Genomic DNA, 22907 nt, shown 5'->3' on the forward strand with positions numbered 1-22907 from the left:
GACTTGAACCGTGGTAGACAACATGGGAGTCTAGCAACGTAGTCATTACACCAACTGCTGATCCCCCAAACATTATTTTTTAAATATTCATTTCTTTCATGAGTGAGAGTAAGCACCCCCAATAGGGTCTTGTTGCCATGGTGACCTACCTCCAGCCTTTCAGCCTTAGACCACGGTTCATATGTGCCTGCCATACTAAGGGAGATCTCTGGATGCAAACACAGAAATCTCCCATGTGGAACTGCCTCACAGCAATACAAAGGGTCTCACTTTATCACTGGGCCACCATCAAGCCCACCTCATCTCCTAATTAACAAGACCATCAGAAAGATTTTGAATATCTAAGTCACTCTGGGAATCCCAATTTTCTTAATATAGAACCTCAGGATTTAAATGAACTCAATGTGAAAAATAGACATTTATTACAAAAAATTAGTTTTGACACTCTAAAATGAAAGCAGACAAGGTGTTTTCCAACTTGAAAGGGCTGTTGTGAGCTGAAGAAGTACATTCCAAGGCTGGTAATAACTTGAGTCACACTCATTACACTGCCCTAGTGGGTGAGGACCTTACCCTCCACAAGTGACCTATGCCTCCCCAGGGCTTTTCCGTCATACCCTTCCACCCTTTCACCCAGCCATGATACAGAACTGAAACATACTTTCAAAATCTCATCCCTCCTGAACCGTTTCATAACCTCTCCTTTATTATCTACTGAAATTTTATTTCCTCTGGAATTTTTTTTTTTTTTTTTTTTTAATCAGTGCATGACCCCTTAACTGATTGCTTAGGGGTTTTTTTTGGTTTTTTTTTTTTTTTTTTCTTTTTTTGGATCCTTGGTAGAAAACTCAGTTCTGCAGTTCCAGGTAAGGGGCCAGACTATGACAAGTGGCACTAATATCCCCTCCAGAAAGAAATAGGCAAAATCAAACCAAGAGGGTCCTTCATGCACCCTCTCGCCCTCTTGCAGGTTAATAAATAGACTGAGGGATTGTGGTAGACAGAGATAGAGAAGTGTAAGAGCAGAGACAGGCCCAGATAGGAAGAAGGAAGCAACTGGCCCACCCCATGCTCACCCAACACACCACTGCAGGGTCTGGGTTACAATACCGTCTCCTGAACCCAATCTACTAAATAAAGCAGCAGTCAGCTCCCCCAAGTGAGCTGAGAAAGCCCCCTGCTTCAGCTCTGAAGCCTTTTTCTTGCAGCCTACATAGGGAAGCCCAGGACCACACCTGAGTGGGCACTTCCTAGTCTCACTTAGTGGAACTGGCAAGTGAGACCCAGAGAACAGCATGGGCTTCACCTCAGTAACCTTCCCCAGCAGAAGGCCTAGCCACAAGAGGGCTCTCAAGAGGATCCCAACACCAGAAGCTATTTTGAAGGAGGACCAAGTACGGGACAAAATAGTCTGGGAGGCCACCCGGTTGCTGGGAATTCCTGTTTGTACAAAGGAGCAGCCCAGGGACCCTCTAAGATCTCATTTCCCCCACTGACACACTGAGTTTCCATTTCCAGCAACATCCAGTTAATACACATAAACCCACAGTCTCACCAAAGAGCCAAGGAACCCTCCAATGGGCACTTGATTTCACCATACATTTATACTCACACACACGTGCACACTCACACACACAAGCTCAGTGAAGAGCTAACATGACTACACACACCCACACGAGACACATCTTGAAAGGAGTCTGTCCTGTTCCAGTCCAGGGAAAAGTGATGGCTCAAGCCACCTGCTCCAGCTTGCTCTTCTTGACATCAGTGGTTTTCAATCATCTCCGCTCCACATCCCCTGAAAGTTCATTCTGCTCTCCACAGCAAAGGCACCCTTTCTCCTGCAGTCATAGCAGTGTCAGCTTGCTTGTGTTCCAGAGAAGGCCAGGCAGGAAGACCCCAGGGTCACTTCCAGGGGTGAGGAAGACAGAAGAGTTGACCTCGTCACCAACGGCGCCGTCAGCCATCTGCTCTCCACTCTCCACTCCCTGCTCTGGCACAGCTGGTGTCCATGAAATCAGGCTCAGAAGCTCACAGGCCAGGAGGGTCCTGACTACAGATTCCCGGGGGCCCTCCTCTTGCCGTCTCCTTGGAAGGGATGTCAACAAGCATACCTGGGATTCCTGCCTGATCCCTCCTGAGATTGGGAATGAAAACAAGTCCGAGGGACACAGTGATGGCAGGAATGGGAGGGAGGGTGTGAGGAGGAAGGGGCACAGAGTTATCAAAAACACATCCTAGCTAAGATAAAGTGGGGGCCCTAGGGGTGTCTAGAGACAAATAAGGCATTCTGTGAGACCACAGACATCAGGGCCAGAGTCCAGTAGCACCTGAGTAAGGCAAGCACAGAGGACTAACCAGCTGGACCAGGGTCACACCAGGAAGGACGAGGTCTGCTTGAACTCCCCCTGGGGAAAGAAAACATTCAGTCCACCCTCAATGGTCTACAGTTGCGAGTCCCCAAAACACACAAACACAGGCCGGAAACCCCGCCCTCCGGTAGGAGGCCCTCCCTCCTAGGCAAGCCTTCTCACCTCACTCCGACCACTGGGCTGGCTGTAAATCACCTTCTTATTCGAAGTCCTGTAGATGAACCAGAGATGGAGATGCTTAGCCCCCTGCTGCTCACCAACCACTCCTGGCCCACTTAGGGACCAGAATGACAACTCCACAGCAGCACAGGGGGCTCGGAGGGAGGTGTAGGCGGAGGGGCCAGGACAAACCCAGGACCACAGTGACAGGACAGAATCCAGTATCTTTCCTCAGAGTTGGCTGCTCCCACCTCCAACCCAGCCCTCAGGCCCACTTCAGCTTCAAACCACATGCATCCACAGTTTCAACTTCGTAGAGCCCAGGACAGCACCTCACTCACCCTTTCTTTGCTCCTGAAAGAGAAGAAATGGAGGTTGTGAGTGTCAAAGGACAGAAGACAGTGTGGCCCACGGAGGTGGGGAACTGGCACAGTCCTCATCAGCACTCTCTGGGGAAATGTCTGCACGGGTGGGCCCAGTGTCAAGGTCAGTACTCAGCCCCTGACCCACACCCTGGAGGGGACAACACAAAGGACAGCCACGGAGGCCGATACTTACTGTCCAAGTAGCCTCGGCTGTAGGCAAACCAGATGCCGAAAATCAGGACTCCCAGGAGAATCAGAGTCACGAGAACGGCTGCCACGATGCCCCCCACGTTCAGCTCCGCTGTGGGACAATGACAGGTCAGGCCCCATGACAAAAGCACCGCCCCCACCCAGGTCCAGGCTCGAGCCTGGCCACTCTCTCACCAGCCGTCATGCGCACAGCTTCTGACTTCACGGGTGCCCCGTAGCCATTCTGTGCCTCACAGACGTATTCTCCAGAGTCAGAGGCCGACACAGGGTCGAAGACCTAGAGGGAAGGAAACACTGGTGTCCCACTGGAGGGGTCCAGCAGTTCTCTCTGACGTCTCCTGACTCTAACACAAGCTCACCTGGTGGCAGGCTCTTCTTTCCCACCTCCAGCGGCTCCACAGCTCACACCCCCCACATCTTCTACCCTACCCCAAACATACCAGTTCCCCCGACTTCTGATTCAGGACGTAGGAAGAGTTGATGAAAGCACGGCTGCTCTTAGGGTCTGTGGGCATCAGCACCCCATCCTTGAACCAGGAGTACTCAGAAGCAGGGGAGCCATTCGATTCGGAGCAGGTCAGCACCGCCCGGTTCCCAATGGTGGGAGAGGAGGGGATGCTGACTGTGGGCTTGGATGGGGGCACTGTGAACGGGAAGAGAAGGTGCTGACCACGAGGGCAGGGGGGCTGCCCGAGTCCAAATTCCCGGCTAGGATGCCACCCCTTCCAAACAGCTCTAGCCTCCCAGCACTGGCACCCCAACCAGGGGCACACCCCCTCTGGCAGCACCGGACCGCACAGCCACACCTGTGGCTATGTTCACAATCAATGAGCCCCACAGCTCAGCAGGGCCTGCTCTGGGTTTAGGGAGGCAACTGATTCTAGGCCCGTGCAGAAGACAGGGTGGCACGTGGGACCAGCAGTTAGCGTAATGGCTATGTCGCTGGACTCCCTCGTAGTCGACTGGGGGTCGCGTCCCGGACCCGGTGGCTTAAAGCTCATGCCGGGCGCGTGTGCGTGCGTGCCCAAGATCCCGAGAGGAGAATTGAGGGGAAGGGATTACGGCGTGGCCATCCCCCTTGGGGGGTGATTTCTCACTTTCTGTCTCTATGTCTCTCTCTGTCTGTCTGTCTGGTGAGCGCACGCGCCCTACAGTGAAAATCTCTCAAAAAATAAAAAGAAGAAGAAGAAGACAGGGCGGCACGTACCGAGCACAACGAGTTGGATGTTGACCTCCCCGTAGTTGTTGCCGCCGTCCTCGGACACCATACACGTATACATCCCCGTGTCTTTCTTCTCCACGGAGTGGAAGGTGATGCCATTCAGTGAGAAGGCAACTCGGCTCGCGTAAGAAGCTACCAGGAGAAGCAGAGCAAGGACAGAGGAACGGGGAAGTGAGAGACACTGGTGAAGTGGCACCCGGGCTCCACAGATGCCCACTCCTTCCACAGAACAGGTGATGGGAAGACCATACCGACCTGAGCCCCGACCTGTGCCCTCCCCCAATCCAGGCTCGGATCAATCACAGCCTAGGCAGTCAGACAAGGGAGGGGGAGCGACTCACCTGTGATCTTGTTGTTAAAGCACACCAGTTGGGAGTCACCACCATGAGCAAACTTCCACTCCACCCGAGGAGAGGAGAAACCCGAATAGGAGCAGGACAGTGTGGCCGCTGCAGACAGGATGAGAGCGAGGACCAGGGTAAACAGACAAGGTGGGTAACAGTCCCAACCACCAGCCAGCTGGAGGGTCTCCAAGCCCCCAGAGGCCAGAACCTGCCCACCCTCCACGGCCATGTCCAACTCACTTTTATTCTCAGGTACTTTGACTACAGGTGTCGAAGTGTACACTGTACCCTTGCCCAATGCCTGCGAACCTGAGAAGAAAAAATAAAGAGCGTCCTATCAGGAGTGTTCAGAGCAAGGCCACAGAGAGGGAGCCACTGACAGAGCCTCTCCAAGGTGAAGGGGTAAGGGAGTCAGTCCAGAGAGGGCAGCTTCCCCTGGTTCTCACGGCCTCTCACCATTATCCCAAATAACCTCTTCAGATGCGTTTGCACTGCAACTGCAGGCCAATACATTTTTTACCAATGGAAATACACAGGATCTTCAAAAAGCTTACAGAAAAATGTGTACTATGAAAAAAACTTACGGGGTCAGCCAGTGCTGTAGTGGTTAAGACAGCTGGATCCCACATGGCTGAGTGCATGGTTTGAGTCCCGGACTGACAACTTGAAGAACACACTGGGCATGTGTGTGAGCATGCCCAAACTCCCCAAAGGAGGAAGAGATGGAGGAGAAGGGACTGTGGAGTCATTATCCTCCACGAGGGAGTCATTTCTCACTTTCCCACTCTCTGTCTCTAGTGAGTGCATATGCCCTGTGGCAATTAAAAAAAAAAAAATGCTTGGATTTTAACTTTTTGTTTGCACCAAAATAAACTGGTACATGAATTCCATCTTCCTCCCAAATTTTTTGAAGCCCCTTCACAAGACATCTCTTTCAAATGTAAGTTCTTCCATTTCTAATTTTTCCCTCTGTTACTCCCAATAGTCTAGTTTGACTCCTACTACTTCAAGAGCAGCTTCCTGGGATGACATTTCACAGCTCAGAGAAAGCTTCTCAACAATGACTGCAGTCGCTTGTCAAGAAATCCTGGAAGGCAGGCCAGCAAGTGACACGATGGTTAAGGTGACTGGACCCCACATGGCCGACTGTGCAATTCTATTCCCAAACCTGGCAGCATGAAGCCAGTTGTATGTGTGTGCGCCTGCCCGGAATGCCAAAAGGAGAAATGGAGGAGGGGGGATTATGGCATTACCATCCCCTACATGGGTTGCTCTCTCACCCCCCGCCATGCCCACTCTCCCACAAGCACACTCTAGAAAATAAAGAAGAGACCAGCAGGTGACATGGAGACTTAGGCACTGCACCCCACATGGCTGACTGTGCACTTCGAGCCCTGGATCTGGCACCATGTGTGTGCGTTCCCAAAATCCCAAGGGGAGACTGGAGGAGGCGGCTATTCGGTGTAGCCATTCCCCTCTAGGGGGTGTTTTCTCTCCCTCCCTCCCATGGCAAGCATTCTTTAGCAAACACAACAAAAAAAAAGAAAGAAAGAAAGAAAGGAAAAAAAAAAAAGGGAAACCCTGGAAGGAAGCCAGCAGACCTGGAGGCAAGGGAGAGCGGTCAAGAGGAGCAGCCATGATAATAACAATACTCGACATTTGTAGAGCATTCGGTGCTTTTTAAAGTGTTTTCCCATACATTATATGGTATGTTCTGCCCTTTGATCCTTGAAACAAGCATGACAGAGTAGCAGGATGGTATTATTATCCCAGGTTTACTCGAAGTACAGAAACGTGCCTGAGCTCACACAGCTGGTTCTGAGACCTGGGCTCAGCCCTCCATCAGCATCTCCTACTCACCAAAGGCAGAAAGAAAAGGAAAGGGACGTGATGGGGACAGAGGGAGCAGTGAGGGGCCAGGGGGCGAATTAAAGAGCGTGGTGGAGGGGCCCAAACACGCCAGATTAAGCTGGCGGGGCCTGATGGTGGTTCAGTGGTACCATAACACTCTGCAAGGCTGACCCACAGGGAAGGTCCCAGGTTCACACTGAGACACCCCTGAGCATGCTGGCATGTGTAGGTCACATGGCTGGCTGAGGGCGAGGGTGGACAGAGGCATCAAGACCCTGTTGGGGAGGGGCAGTAGGTGGCACAGAGGTTAAGGCAGTGGATCCCACATGAACAACAGCATAGTTCTAGTCCCCAACCCGGAAACTTGAAACTCATGTTGGGTACATTGTGGCCTGGCCACCCCTTTGAGAAGTGATTGCTCATTTTCCTCCCCTCTATCTGTCTCTCGCTAGCACACGTGCCCTATCACTATAAGCTAAAAAGAGAGAGAGAGAGAGACCTGTTGGAGGGTGTTGTCCTCTCTCATGGAACAAAGAAATTTTCAAAACTAAAAACAAAGACCCAGGATTGCATAATATATCTACAAACCTGCACTTACACAGTGTTTCTCATTTATGTTTTTAAAGCTCCAATTCATGAAGTAGGTTTTTATTTAGGGCTTTGAGTCAGAGTTCTTATCTTCTCTGACAAATGCATGAATCTTGTGCAATGCAAGCATGTGTTAAATTCAAGTACATTGTTTAAATTTAATTACTTGCATAATTGAATACATCTCTTGACCTCTGCTATAGTTTGAATGTCCCCTCTCAAAAAAATTCATGTGTTAAAATTTGATGTCACTGTTATGGGATTAAGAAAGTAAAAATCTTGGGAACTGGCAGGTGGCGTGGTGGTTAAGGTGCTAGACACTCCCACATGGCGGACCATGGTTCAAGTCCTGGACCTGGTGGCTTGCTTTCTCACTTTCCTCTCTCTCTCTCTCTCTGGTCAAATTAAAATAAATGAATGAATGAATAAAATTGAATAAAATAATTATTTTTTTAAAAAGTAAAAATCTTATCTGATTATAGCGTGAAGAGGGGCCTTTGGGAAGTGATCAGGCATCAGGGCGGGGCCCCATGGTGGAATCCAGGTGGGTCTCTAAGGAGAGGGCGTGAGACAGAGATTCACAGACACAGTTGCCTTCTCTGCCCTTGTCCTTGTGATATGACTAGGACTCTGCTAGCTGCCCCCCCAGATAAACTTCTATTGTGTGGTTTTTTGTTTGTTTTTGCTATAAGAGCCCGAGAGCCTGACAGAAAAAGAGTTGGAAAGTGAGAAATCTACCCCTGTGGGGATGGCCACACTGAAATTCCTTCTCCATTTTCCTCTTGGGATTTTGGGCACACATGCACCCGCCACATTTTTCAAGGCACCAGGCCCAACTTTTGAACCACTGACTGGCCCATGTGGGATTCAACTCTCTTAACCACCAGGCCACAGGGCTGGTCCTGGCATTGATGTCTATATACATTTATTTTAATTTAACATAAGGACACTGTGAATTGGTCCAAATAAATATTTCCTCTATTTTATAGATGAGCAAATTAAGTAACCAAAAAAAAAAAGAGAGAGCAGAACCTGTGGGGGGGGTGTTGTCTTTCTCACTCATGGAAGAAAGAAATTTTAAAAACTATTGGGACCAGCAGTTAGCGTAATGGCTATGTCGCTGAACTCCCATGTAGTCAACCACGATTTGAGTCCCAGACCCGGTGGCTTAACTCAGGCCGGGCGTGTATGCGTGCGTGCCCAAGATCCCAAGAGGAGAATGGAAGAGAATGGAGGAGAAGGGACTGTGGCATGGCCATCCCCCCGGGGGCGATTTCTCGCTTTCTGTCTCCCTGTCTGTCTCTGTCTTTCTGGCGAGCGCATGCGCCCTATAGCAAAAAACTCCAAAAAACCAACAACAAAAGAAGATCCTATTGGGGGTGCTGTCTCTCTCTCTCTGAATAAACGAATAAACTTTTTTCCATGTTCATGAAAAAATGGAATTAAAGCATGAGTTTAGTTTAGTAAAAACTAAATTGAAATTCATGCATCGTTTTTTCACAATACGCATTTTCAATGAACTTTTTGGAAGAATCCCCCATAAAGGCCTAGCTAACTCCATCACCTAATCCCCCAAACTGGGACAGCGCTGAGGGCCATTCCTGTTTCACAGTCCCTTGTGGGTTAGGCTGAGGCCTTGTAGGGTCTACGAAGCACCCCAGCTTCTCCCTCCACCCATTCTTGCTTCCAACACATCCTTCCCACTGGTGTGGATCCTCAGAGCACTCCCTAATAAATGTCTGAGATGATAATTGACTTCTCAGAGTCAGCTTCCCAAGAACCCGCCTGTGACACCACCCAAATAAAGAGCAGGAGCTCATTAAACTAAAAGCCAGCAAGCACACAAATCCGTCATGGATGTCATGGTCATTCTTCCATCATGTCAACAACCAAAAGCTAAGGTTCCTTTTGTTGTTAAAGAAAATTCCTTTTTTTTCAAGTTCACTTAAATGTACTTCTTCCATAAATGAGAAGGACAGAGAAACTGAAGCTGCCCAGTGTATCATATTTAACCCTGTACCACCATCCAGCCCCCTAAAGTTCTTCTTTAAAATAATTGACTGACTTCTTCCATGAGTAAGAGAGACTGAGACCCAACATGGTCTTGATGCCATGACCCACCTCTAGCTTCAGTTAGCAGGTTGACAAACACAGAGGGGTCTCTGGTCACGAACTCAGAACCTTCCTATGTAGGGTCAGTCTCAGAGAGCATCATGTTTTACCACTGCACCAGTCAGCCCCCTACAGTTCGTTCTCTTTGTTTCGTTTTTGCTAAAGGTGCATGTGCTTGCCAAAGACAGACAGACAGAGAGAGAAGGAGAAAAAGAAATCACCCCCTCAGGACAGATGGCCACACTCCAATCCCTTCTCCATTCTCCTCTCAGAATTTTAGACACGCACACGCGCCCTGTGTAATTTTTAAGCCACTGAGGCCAGAACTCAAACCACTCTATCAGCCATGTGGGATCCAGTACCTTAACCTGACACCACTTGCTGGTCCATTCATTTTTTGATTCTTCAAGGATCAAAGATCTAAAACACATTCAAGAATTAAATCACATGTAAGAAGGCACTTCAAAAAGCTTATGGAAAATGGAATCCAAGTACAGTTCTATCATGATATAAAAAATAAATAAATAAAAACCCTTACATAGTTCCTTCATAACATGATTTTTTCCACGAATTTGTTGAAAACCCGGCACATATACACACACACACACTGAACTACGGGTATATCCTCCTCCTCCTCATTAATGCTGACTGCCAGGACCTTGTCTCACTTCCCTTGATTAAAACAGAACCCTCTGGGACCAGCACATGGCATAATGGTTACATGGCCTGGACTCCCACGTAATCGACTGCAGTTCGAGTCACAGACCCAGCGGCTTAACACATGCCGGGCACTTGTGCATCATGGTCAAAATTCTGAGAGGAGAATAAAGAAGGGATTGTAGCATGGTCATTGCTCCAGGGAGTGATTTCTCACTTTCTGTCTCTGTCTCTCAGCCTTCACAGAGACCTTCACCTCAGTGTCCTCCCACATCCCTCTGGTAGCCCCTGTGCCAATATTCACAAGTGCCTGTATATCATCCCAAGTCAAGTCCGGCCATGCTGCCACGCCCTTCCTACTGACCACGGGGCGCTTCGGCTTTTCTGTCCACATTCCCTGCTCATCCCCGAACACCACAGAAGCTAGCCTGCCTGCTTTCAAATCCCAGCTCTTACTCACCGGGCTGTGTGACTGAGGCAAGCCACTCAGAACCTCAGGGTGGCCCTCTGGGAAAGGGGGATAATAACAGTTTCACATCAAAGGGCTGCTGTAAGTTAAACAAACACAAACAAGTTCTCTGAACACTGTCTGACCAACGGGAAGCAGTGAGTATCATATTTTATTATCTTCATCTGCCTATAGACCCTCCTGTTCACACTTCCTTTTCTGACTTCAACATTTTCCTCAACCAGACACGAAAATAAGTGCAAATACTGCCTGAACAGTACTTGAATGCCAAGCCACCAAACCATTTCTCCTCTACCACTGAAACTGCCTCGGAAAGGCTGGCTTCTCACACAGAACCTTCATACTGGGCCAGCGTAATCACCAAACCCCACCTACATCAGGACAGCCTGTCTCCCTGCCCATTCGCCAAAGCTACTGATCATCAGAAAAGTCGTGATGCCTTTTTCTATGCAAAAATACATCATAACTTTTCAAATGACCCAATATTTTATTTTTAGTTAGTTTTAGATTTTTGTCACAAGGTGTGTGCACTCACCAGAGACAGAGAGGGAGAGAAAGTGAAAATCATTCCCCAGGTAGGATGACTGCACTGCAATCCCCTCTCCTCCATTCTCCTCTTGGGATTTTGGACACACACACACACACACACACACACACACACACACACACACACGCTCGCCTGGCGTGATTGTCAAGTCACCGAGTCCAGGCCTCAAACCACAGTCAGCCATGTGGGATCCTTTCACCTTAACTACCACACCACAGGATGACCCTATCACCAGTTTTCTACTATGAAAATTGAGGCCCTGAGTACTTAAGTAACTTGCCCAAGGTCACAGTGAGTGACAGTGCAGATTCAAGGCCATGCAGTCCAATGGCACAGCCTTCCACAAAACGCAAAGCTGACACTTGCTTCAAGCTTTTGATGATTGACACTGCCTGTATGATAAGATCTAAAATTTTTCAGCAAGCAAAGAAGGTTCCAGCAGAGCTGACCCTATGATAAGCTCAACATCCTCTACTGCTGCCATCTACCCTGGAGCGATATAAGGCGACTTACCAATTCCCAGCAAAGACAGTCATTTCGCAATCTCTGCCTTTGCTCACGCTATGTGAAACATTTCCACCCTTTTTTGAATCTGACAAGCAGCTCTTCGTCCACATTAATTTCCGAGAAATGAGGTACCACACCCCCAATCCTCACTAGAGCTTCTTTTCTAGGTTTTCCTTATCCTAAGGAAACACCACCAAGCACTTCCTGGGTTTTAATAACCGCATCTGTGCACAGCAGACCCCCCCAGAGCGCAGAGCCCACACCTATGATTATTCTGAGTAGCCAGGGCTTAGAGTCCTGCCCGGTACAAGGTGACATTCAATAAGTGTTTGCTAAACATCACAGCAAGTTAGGTCACAGCAGACCATTCACTATAACATCTACAGGTTAAGGTTCATCTACAAAGCTAAGTCCATTTTTTCAGGGTTTTTAAAAAAAGAATTATTAAATTTTATTATTTTAATTTAACCAGAGAGAGACAGAGGAAAGTGAAAACACAAGCCACCAGCTCTGGGACTCAAATCGCAGTCGGCCATGTGGGAGTCCAGTGCCTCAATTGCCATACCCCCTGCCACATCTCCCCCAACAAACCCATTTTTTTAAAGCAGCATTGAGGACCAAATGAAGAAATATCAATCTTGATTCAAGTAAAGCTGAGTCTCTGAAATGTTTTAATACTGTTAGCATAGGGTTTTGTTTTTTGGTTTTGTTTTGTTTTTACATTTTTAAAGGTTTTTGCCATAGGGCAAGACAAACAGTGAAAGGGAAAGTGAGAAATCATCCCTCAGGGAGATGACCAAGCTACAATTCCTTCTCCTCCATTCTCCTCCCGGGATTTTGAGCATGCATGCACACACACCCAGAGTGATTTCTGAGCCACCAAGGACTTGAACTGTGCAGTTGGTCATGTGGAAGTCTAAGTTTTAACCACCATGCCACTTGCTAGCCCTAGCAGAGTTCCGAAAAACAAAACTGTTCAGTATGGGGCCAGTAGGTGGCACAGAGGTTAAGAAGCTAGATCCCACATAGCTGGCTCTGCAGTTAAGAATCCAGGACCCAGAAGCTCCAAAACTACACAGGTACATACTGACAATCCAGAGAGGATGTTGTGCCTACAGCAAACACACACACTACTGTTCAGTTCTGATGAAAAGATATGAGCTCTCTCTGCTAACCTGTTTTGTTGTATTATTGTTTTACGTTTTATCCATAGGGCACATGCCCTCACAAGAGAAAGTGAGAATAACTCCCCAAAGGGAGTAGCCACGCTGCAATCCCTTCTCCTGCACTCTCCTCTTGGGATTTTTGAGCATATATGCTCTACTAGCCTTTTTTTTTTTTTTTTTTTTAAGGGTTTTTGCTTTAGGGTGCATGCACTCACCAGAGACAGACAGAGAAGCAGAAAGAGAGAAATCACCCCCAGAAGGAATGGCCATGCCGCAATCCCCTCTCCATTCTCCTCTTGGGATCCTGGGTATGCATGCATACGCGCCCGGTGTAAGTTGAAGCCCCCGGGGCCAGGACTTGAACCATAGTCGACTACATGGGAGTCCAGTGACATAGCCATTACACCAGCTGCTGGTCTACTAGCCTTTTTTAAAACAGGTTTTATAAGTTAAAAGTAAAGTGTTTTTAAATTTGCCTCTTTTTATAAAAGTTGTTTCCTTCTTCCATGAGAGAGAGTGTATGGGAGAGAGAGGAAGACAAGCACCCACAACAGGGCCTCACGTCCTGGTCCCCTGTCTTCTCAATGAACCAGGATGATGCAGAACCAAACCTGTGAACTTCTCTTTGGCTCCAGCCTATTACCGCTGTGCCACTGACCAGCCAGCTGTTTTTTTCTGTTTTTAAGTTTTGCTAAAGGGTGCTGGAAACAGAGAAAACGTGAAAAATCACCCCCTGGGGGTGATGGCCACACCTCAATCCCTTCTCCATTCTCCTCTTAGGATTTTGAGTGCACACACACATGCACCCAGGATGTTTCTCAAACCGCCAGGTCTGGTACTCAAAGGGCAACATCAGCCCTGAGAGCTCTCATTGCCTTAACCTCATGCCACTTGCTGGCCTCAAGCACTTGGTTTCACTGTATTAAAACAGAATTCAGGGACCAGCAGATGGCATAATGGCTATGTCGCTGGATTCCCATGTAATAGACTGCGGTTCGAGTCCCAGACCCGGTGGCTTAAACTCACGCTGGGTGCATGTGCGTGCGTGCCCAAGATCTCAAGAGGAAAATGAAAGAGAAGGGATTGTGGTGTGACTGTCTCCCCTGGGGGGTGATTTTTCACTTTCTGCCTCTCTGTCTCTCTCTGTCTTTCTGACAAGCGCATGTGCCCTACAGCAAAAACCTCTAAAATAAGGCAAAAACTAATCTAAACCTAAAAAAAAAAAAAAAAAAAAAAACAGAATTCAAGTTCTCTGCACATGAGCAACTCCCACTGGTCATGAGTGAAAGGGCCTGATTTCTGGGCCCAGGCCACAGTGTATCTCCAGGTGTCTACAGGCACAGTGGAGGCTACAGACCCTCCAGGAAAAGGGCACAGAGCCAAAGTGGAAGAGATGCCAGGAAGTCTTCCAATTCAAGGTCTAAAATAGCAGCAGAGTCAGGAAAAATATGTGAATCCATTTAAAACACCCCCATTGTCTTCACGACCACAAGAGCAGCCAGGAAACTCCTAGGTTGGCCCAAATTAGCTAAAGAGAAACCCCCCACATCCCAGCCAGAAACTTGTTCTTTAAAAAAATAAATAAATAAACTTTGGTTACTTATTTTTTTCCATGAGAGGCGAGGGATGCCTCCAACAGGGTCTCATGCCATGATTCCATCTCAGCCTCAAGCTGCCATGATCACATGCCCTTGCCCTGCAGGCAATGGGAAACCTCGGTACAAACTGGGGACTTTCCCATACAGCCCCAGCACTGTGCAGCATCGGTTACCTCGACACCTACCTGGCTGGCCAGAACTTAACCTTTTTGCAGGGATAATCTTCACAATGGTTTATGGTTGTTGCGGCCTGAATCAGTTCCACAATTCCTATGCTGAAACCCTAATTCCTAATACCTCAGAATGTGACTGTATTTGGAGAAAGGAATTAAAATGAAGCCATTAGGACATGCCCTCATCCAACCTCACTGCTGTCCTTATAAGAGTAGGACACACAGGGGCCAGAGGGGGCCTTGGCAGTTAAGGCACTGGACTCCCACACACCTAAATGTGGTTCAAGTCCTGGTCCTGGTGGCTTGAAAATTACACAGGGTGCATGTGTGTGCATGACCAAAACCCCAGGAGGAGAATGGAGAAGGGCATGCAGTGTGGCCATCCCCCCTGGGGGGGTGGTTTATCACTTTCCCTCCCATCTCTCTCCTGCAAGCACACATGCCCAATGACAAAAACTTAAAAAAAAATTTTTTTTAAGTGGGACACACAGGGAACCAGCAGTTAGCATAATGGCTATGTCGCTGGACTCCCATGTAGTCAACCGCAGTTCACGTCCCGGATCCAGTGGCTTAGAACTCACACCGGGCACGTGTGTGAACGTGCCCAAGATCCCAGGAGGAGAATGGAGGAGAAGGGATTGCGGTGTGACCATCCCCCCTGGGGGGTGATTTCTCGCTTTCTGTCTCTATGTCTCTCTCTGTCTGTCTGGCAAGCGCACGCACCCTATAGCGAAAACCTCTCCAAAAAAAAAAGTGGGACACACAGAGACACAGGGCTGTGCAAGTGTTGAGGGGATGCGATGTGAGGAGACAGCTGGAGGGGCCAGCTGCAAGCCAAGGTAAGAGGCCTGGAAGAAATCAGCCCTGTCCTGCCTTATAGGGGACTTCTCAGCCTCTAGGAAGTATGAGAAAATAAATTTCTGTTGTTTACTACCACTCCATGCTATCTTGCTGACAGCCCAAGCAAAGAGACACCATGGTCTGAGCCAGGCACCCCTCAGCGATGAACATTCTGACGGATCCCTGTGACTGCAGCCTTGGCTAGGAAGGCACAACGACATTTCACCATCAAGAATCAGCAAAGCCCTCAAAGAACTTCACAAGGTCTCATTCATCATATCTGAATTCTAAACAGGTATTATTGAGCATGATCAAGAAACCACTGCATAAGATTAACAGTAGCAGCGAGGCAGTGGACCAGCAGATGGCGTGAAGGTTAAGGCATCTGGATTCCACATGGCCAACTGTGTAGTTCGAGTCCCAAACCCAACAGCCTAAAAATCACACTGGGCACATGTGCATGTGTGACTATAAAGGCCCAAGAGGATGTGGCGGGCATTGCATACGGAAGCCATCTTGAGCTATCCACCATCTTGGAAACCATTAGGCTTCACTTCCTCACTAAGCAAACCATTTCTCAGAAATCATGTGACTAACCGTTCTTCCTGGGGACAGTTGGGTTTCTAGGCAACGGGAGAGATTCACCCACACCAATGATTGGTTCATGCTGTTCTATCTCATTTGCATTTCGGACAACCAATCGGTGCCCACCAGCTGTATATAACTCGCCATTTTTCCTCAATAAACGGAGGAAGAAGAAGACTTGATCAGCACCTTGTATTGTCTCCACTCTGTGTGTGTGTGTGTGTGTGTGTGTGTGTGTGTGTGTGTGTGTGTTTGTCCCATCTCTCACTCCTTCCCCCAGGAAACCTGTTCGACTGTAGGAGACTGAGGAGAATGGATTCTGACATGGCCATCCTCCTGGAGAGGGGATTGCAGTTCACCTTCCCTCTTGCCTGTCTCTTTCCAGGCAAACAAAGATAAGAGCAGTAGCCAACACTTAGGGAATACTTACTATGCGTCAGGTAGTCTGCTAACCTCTTTACTAGATGACTCATTTAATCCTTGCAATAATGCTACAAGAGAAATATGACTGTTCTCATCCTGCATGAGTTAACTGGGACACAAAAATAATTTGCTTAAGTTTACAAAGCTAGTAGGTGGCTGTGCTATGAGATGAGTCTAACCAAAGTAACATGGTTCTGGTATGTGATACTGCATGGACTACCAGGACTATGTAAAAAATACACAGTGCTGGCACCAGCAAATGGTATGGTGGTTAAAGCACTAGATTCCCACATGGCTGACCATGGGTTGAGTCCTGGACCTGGCAGCTTGCTTTCTCACTTCTCCTTTCTCTATGTCTAGTCAAACTAAAAAATAATAATAGGAACCAGCAGATGGCAGCTTAAAACTCATGCTGGGCATGTGCGTGTGCATGCCCAAGACCCCAAGAGGAAAATGAGAAGAAGGGATTGCAGTGTGGCCATCCCCCCAGAGGTGATTTCTCACTTTCTCGCTTTCTGTCTCTGTCTCTTTCTCTCTCTCTGGTGAGTACACATACCCTATAGCAAAAATCTCTCTTAAAAATAATAAAATAAATAATTCCTTTTTTAAGAATTATTTTAGGGCTGGCAGGTGGCATGGGCTGGCTAAAGATGCTGGATTCCCACATGGCCGACTGGGGTTCGAGTCCCAGACCTGTGTGGCTTGCTTTCTCGCCTTCCCTTTCTCTCTCTTTCTGTCTGATCAAATTAAAAAATAATAACAAGTGGAAATAAATAAGTTTAAAAAAAAAGAATTATTTTAACTTTATTTATTATAATTATTATTTTCTAATTTTGACCAGAGAGAGAGAAAGTGAGAAAGCAAGCCACCAGATCCAAGACTCAAACCGTGGTCAGCCATGTGGGAGTGCAGTGCCTTTAACCACCACGCCACCTGCCTAATAATTCTTTTTAAAAAAAACAGGGGCCAGCAGGTGGCATGGTGGTTAAGACACTGGACACTCCAACATGGCCAATCATAGTTCAAAAGTTCCAGGTCTGGTGGCTTGTTTTCTCACTTTCCTTCTCTCTGTGCATGTCTTTTCTCGTCAAATGAAAATAAATGAATGAATAAATAAAATTAAATATAAATAAATAAACATTTTAGAAAAAATACATAATACCATCTGAAAGTCAAGGGAGAGTGATTTGAACTGACATAGAAATATATCCAAAATACAAAACTCATATGTAGAATATAAGATTATTTCTATAAATAATAAAAGTTACCTAAATACAGGGATCAGCAGATGGGATAATGGTAACGCCACTGTACGCCCACATATTCAACCAGTTTGCGTCCTGGACCCAGAGACTTAACAACTCATGCCAGGAACATGTGCATGTGTGCCCAAGATCCCAAGAGGAGAACGGAGAAGAGTTTGCACGAGGCCATCCCCCCCAGGGTGGTAATGTCTTGCTTTCTGTTTTTCTGTCTCTCCAGAGAGCATACACAACTTATAGCAAAAAAACTCTTGGCATGGTGGTTAAGGCACTGGACACTCCCACATGGCCAACCACGGTTAGAGTCCTAGATCTGGTGGCTTGCTTTCTTTCTCTCTCTTGCTGTCTCTCTTTGATCAAATTAAAGTGAATGAATAAATTTAAAATTTTTTTAAGAAAAGCTTTAAAAAATAATAATAATAAAAAACCTCAGGGGACCAGTAGTTAGTGTCATGGCTATGTCGCTGGACTCCCATGTAGTTGACCATGGTTCGACTCCCGGACCCAGTGGCTTAAACTCAAGCCAGGCGAGTGTGCGGGCATGCCCAAGATCCCGGGAAGAGAATAAAGGAGAAGGGATTGTGGCGTGGCCATCTCCCCGGGGGGTGATTTCTCACTTTCTGTCTCTGTCTCTCTTTCTGGTGAGAGCACATGCCCTATAGCAAAAACCTTCCCCCCACCCCCACCCACCCAAAAAACAAAAAACTCAAAATTAGTGGATGGTGTAATGGTCACGTTACTGGACTCTCCAATAGTCAACTGAGGTTCAGGTCCCAGACCCAGATTGAAACTCACACTGGGCATGTGTGCATACATGCCCAAAATCCCAAGAGAAGAATGGAGAAGGGATTGCAGTGTAGCCATCCCCCATGAGGGGTTATTTTTCACTTTCTATCTCTCTGTCTCTCTGTGAGCACAGGCGCCCTATAGCAAACATCTCTCTAAGAAAAACAACAAACAAAAACTCTAAGAATAGACTCCAAACATTTAACAGCTCATGTTATTAGAAAGATGAGAACACAGGCAGCTTTTGCTTCCCAGAGATATAATCTATATCTATATTTATTATAAGCAAACATAAGAGGTCTTCAAAAAGTTCACGGAAAGGGCTATTATCAAAAACTTATGTATGGATTTTAAAAATGTTTGCCTCAAAATAAGTTTATACTTAAATTCCATTTTCATGACTGTGTTGAACTCCACTCATAAATATTAAAAACTGTTTAGAGGAAAAGGGTGGTGGCCAAGGAATTAAAATATAAAAAAGTGGGTCACTTCCATAGCCTAGAGATTAACAGAGCTGGATCCCACTTAGCTAGAAGTTTGATTCCTAAACCTGGTGGCTTGAAAAACACACAGGCACAAGAGTGTGCATGCAGAATCCAGACAGGATGGAGAAATGGAGGAGAGGGACTGTGGTGTGACATGCCCCACTGGGGGGGGGGGGAGTACTTTCTCCCAACCCCCTCTTTCTGACAATTACAAATAAAAACACATCAAATCAGCAAATGCAACAGCTCCTCCCTCTCCCCCCCCAAAAAATGATAAACAATAACAGAAAATACCCGAATAGTGGTACACCAGGAAACAGAATGTTTTTTAGAAACAGCACAGGTGAAATGAGGTAACAGATGAGTAAGAGATATGAAATTACTATCCCATCAAGGTCCTGAAAAGGGTACGTGAGTCTGATAAGCTGCAAGGTGAGAAAAAAATGCAGAAAGGATCCAGAGCGAGGTAACCTGGAGCGCCTGAGGTTGAGAATGTGAAAGGACTTAGGTGGACTAGCATAGGGGGAGACTAGCATAGGAGTAGGAAGAGGAAGAGAATGTGAGTTAGGCAGGGAAGAGACAGAATAATCACAAGGCATTCATGGCTAAGTCAAACCAAAGGAGAGGAAACGGTATGTGTAGTTACCTGTACACAAATATTCATTCCACCACTCTACGACCATCAACAAATGGGGTCAATCTTGATGTTCATCAATAGATGAATAAAGAAAATGTGGTATGTGAACACACAGAATGGAATATTACTAAACCTTTTTTTTTTTGAGAGATTTTTGCTAAAGGGTATGTGCACTTGTCGGACAGAGGCAAAAACTGAGAAATCGCCCGGGGTGATGACTACGCTGCACTCACTTCTCCATTCTCCTCTCTTGATTTTGGGCACATACACATACACAGTGTGCACTTGTATACGTCTGCGTGCAAACACACGCATGGAGAGCAGCCAATCTGAGCAAACATGGTGACTTTCAGACACATGCAGAAACAGTAGCTCCATGAGCTTCATTTGCAGAGCTATGAAAGCAATTAACGTGAACACCCTACCTGTGGTGCTGTTATCAATACTGTAAAGCAGTATCAGGTGAAAGGAAGTCACCTGTGTTTATCAGAATAGGCCCCAAAAGATCAGAGAAATCACATGGCACCAGTCGACATCATCAGCAGATTAACATCTAAAAAGAACCGGCTTTGCATTCCATTCCTCTTCCCCCATTTTCTGTCCTATAAAATAATAAACCTGGGGCTGGCTCAGGGTCATGGCTTTCTCCATCAGAGAAGTAGGGCCCACTGGATCCTCACTTTTCTATACTTGTATGTCTTTGTATGTTTATTTTTATGTTTATTTCTAATCCACAGTCCCCTTGCTCAGAAAAACGTGTTCAGCCAAGAAGCCCTCAGCACACACACAGCACCACCACCACTCCAGGCATGAGTTTCAAGCTGCTGGGTCCAGGACTTGAACCGTGGTCAGCCACATGGGAGTCCAGAGCCTTAATCACTACCCCACCTTCTAGCCCCCAGTACTAAATCTTTAAAAAGGATGAAATCTTGTCATTTCTGACCATGTGGATGAGTCTGAAGGTCATTATAAGTGAAATAAGCCAGTCAAAAGAAGACAATAGCACATGTTCTCCTTCATATGTAGGAACTGAAAAAGATGACCCCACAAAAGTAGAGCCATTACGCAGTTAGCGTAATGGCTATGTCGCTGGACTCCCATGTAGCCAACCGTGGTTCGAGTCCCGGACCCGGTGGCTTAAACTCACGCTGGGCGCGTGTGCGTGCATGCCCAAGATCCCGAGAGGAGAATGGAGGAGAAGGGACTGTGGCATGGCCATCCCCCCTGGGGGGTGATTTCTCGCTTTCTGTCTCTCTGTTTCTCTCTGTCTGTCTGGTGAGCGCACGCGCCCTATAGCAAAAAAAAAAAAGTAGAGTCGAAAGCAGTGACTAGAGGATAGAAAGGGTGGAGAGACAGAGAGGTACAGAGATGCTGGGTAAATGATGCCAAGCCACTGATGGCTAAGAGGTTAGAGTTCTGGTGTTATATAATCACATTTAATTTTGGGTTTTTTTTTTTTTTTTTTGGCTTTTGTTTTTTGGAGTTTTGCCATAGGGCATATGCGCTCGCAGAGAGACAGATAGAGAGGGAAAGTAAGAAGTCACCCTTCCTGGGGAATGGCCATATCACAATTCCTTCTCCTCCAGTCTCTTCTCGGGATTCTGGACATGCCATGTGTCCAGCATGTTTTTCAAGGCACTGGGTCCAGGACTCCAATCGTGGATTTGCCCATGTGGGACCCAGCACCTTAACCATCACAGCATCTCCTGGACCAGCAGTTAACAATTTACTGTGCGTCTCAGATTAGCTCCAAGATTGTGAATGTTCCCAACAGAGTAATGACAAAACGTTTGAGGCAATATTCTAAATGCCCTGATTTAATCATGGTATGTTGTCAGGGCTGGCAGGTGGCATGGTGGCTAAGGGCACTTGGACTCCCACATGGCTGACCATGGTTCAAGTCCTGGACCTGGCGGCTTGCTTTCTCCTTCTCTCTCCTTCCCTCTCTCTCTCTCTTTTTCACTCTCTCGTTCTGTCTCTCTGGTCAAATTAGATAAATAAAGTTAAATAAAATAGCTCTTTTTTTTTTTGAGAGGTTTTTGCTATAGGGCGCGTGCGCTAGCCAGACAGACAGAGAGAGACAGAGACAGAAAGTGAGAAATCACCCCCCAGGGGGGATGGCCACGCCGCAATCCCTTCTCCTTCAGTCTCCTCTCGGGATCTTGGGCATGCACGCACACGCGCCCAGCGTGTTTTAAGCCACCGGGTCCGGAATGCAAACCCCGGTTGACTACATGGGAGTCCAATGACACAGCCACTATGCTAACTGCTGGTCCCAAAATAGCTCTTTTTTTAAAAAGTCAATATACATTGTATTCTGGTACTGAAAAATTAGATTGCAAATATGTATGATTACACAGCAATAAAAATAGCTACATCAGGGACCAGCAGGGGTGGCATGGTGGTTGATGGTTCAAGACCCAGACCTGCTGGCTTGCTTTCTCAGTTTCCCCTCTCTCTCTTCCTCTCTGTCTCTCTCTGCTGAGCACATAGGCCCTATTGCAAACTTAAAATATATTAATAATAATAATAAATTAAATAAATAAATAACAGCTAAACCAATCCCCTTCTTTTGGGGAGGCTGTTTATTTCTCCCATGAGTGACAGAGAAAGACAGCACCTCCAGACAGAGTCCCCTCTTCAGATCCACCCCCAGCCACAGCCAGCCTCAGATCATGGGCACACGTGTGCCTAATCCGGATGTGAACTGGAACCCTTCCCATGTGGGTCTTCCTCACAGAGCATCCTCTCTGATAGCTGCACGGCCCTCTGCACAGACATCCCACACGTTTTCTCACACTTCAGGAGAGAGGAGAGCTGGACGTACACTCTCTCACGCTACGGCTACAACTCCCGGAAATCACAATGCATCTGAATAAGAAGAAGACAACTGTGGCAAACTGTATCTTCCAAAATGCTGACACCTACCTATTAATTTAGCTTCTCCCAGGTGCTTTTTTATTTTTAGTTCCGCTATTGAGCACATACGCTCACCAGAGAAACAGAGACAGAAAGTAATCTTGATAATTTAGTAATCTCTTACTCACCTATTACCTCATTTCACCAGTGCAATTTTATTTGAACCTTCTTTGTTTCCTGGTGTATCACTATTTGGATGTTTCCTGTTATCCTTTATCATAATAACCGTAAGGAGAGCTCTGTGTGACACGATGTGTCACTTCCACCTTTACTCCATTGGCAGTCACAGGACCCTGCCCAGATTCCAGAGGAGGGGACTCAGACTATACCTCAGTCATAATGTGGAAAAGCATCTTGTGGGGAACGAGCAGACAGCACATAGTGTGGAGGTTAGGGCAGCTGGATCCCACATGGCTGACTGTGTGACTCGAGTCCCAGACCCAGTAGGTTGACAAACACACTGAGCACGTGCCCAAAAATCCCAGGAGAATGAAGGAGGGACTGCAACAGGGCCATCCACCCAGAGAGGAGGGGTGTTTTCTCACTTTCTCTCTCTCTGCAGCAAGTACACACATTCTATAACAAAATTTTTAAAAATTATAATAAAAAATAAAAGACATGTACAAGAGA

General features: G+C 47.0%; 1 protein-coding gene across 1 annotated transcript in view; it reads right to left on the reverse strand.

The window, feature by feature from the left end:
• Positions 1-399: 399 nt before the first annotated feature.
• The window catches only part of F11R (F11 receptor), a 31646-nt gene continuing 9138 nt past the window's right edge, over positions 400-22907 (reverse strand). The window contains exons 2-10 of the mRNA XM_006163096.3: positions 4913-4981; positions 4670-4777; positions 4314-4460; positions 3547-3749; positions 3281-3383; positions 3090-3197; positions 2873-2885; positions 2535-2583; positions 400-2408 (exon numbers count right to left, since the gene is read on the reverse strand). Of these exons, the coding sequence (XP_006163158.1) occupies positions 2373-2408; positions 2535-2583; positions 2873-2885; positions 3090-3197; positions 3281-3383; positions 3547-3749; positions 4314-4460; positions 4670-4777; positions 4913-4981 (836 nt within the window). The 3' untranslated portion in view covers positions 400-2372. The remainder of the gene's footprint in view (positions 2409-2534; positions 2584-2872; positions 2886-3089; positions 3198-3280; positions 3384-3546; positions 3750-4313; positions 4461-4669; positions 4778-4912; positions 4982-22907) is intronic.

This window comes from Tupaia chinensis, unplaced genomic scaffold (assembly GCF_000334495.1).
Source record: "Tupaia chinensis unplaced genomic scaffold, TupChi_1.0 Scaffold141389_1, whole genome shotgun sequence".
In the NCBI taxonomy this organism is placed as follows: Eukaryota; Metazoa; Chordata; class Mammalia; order Scandentia; family Tupaiidae; genus Tupaia; species Tupaia belangeri.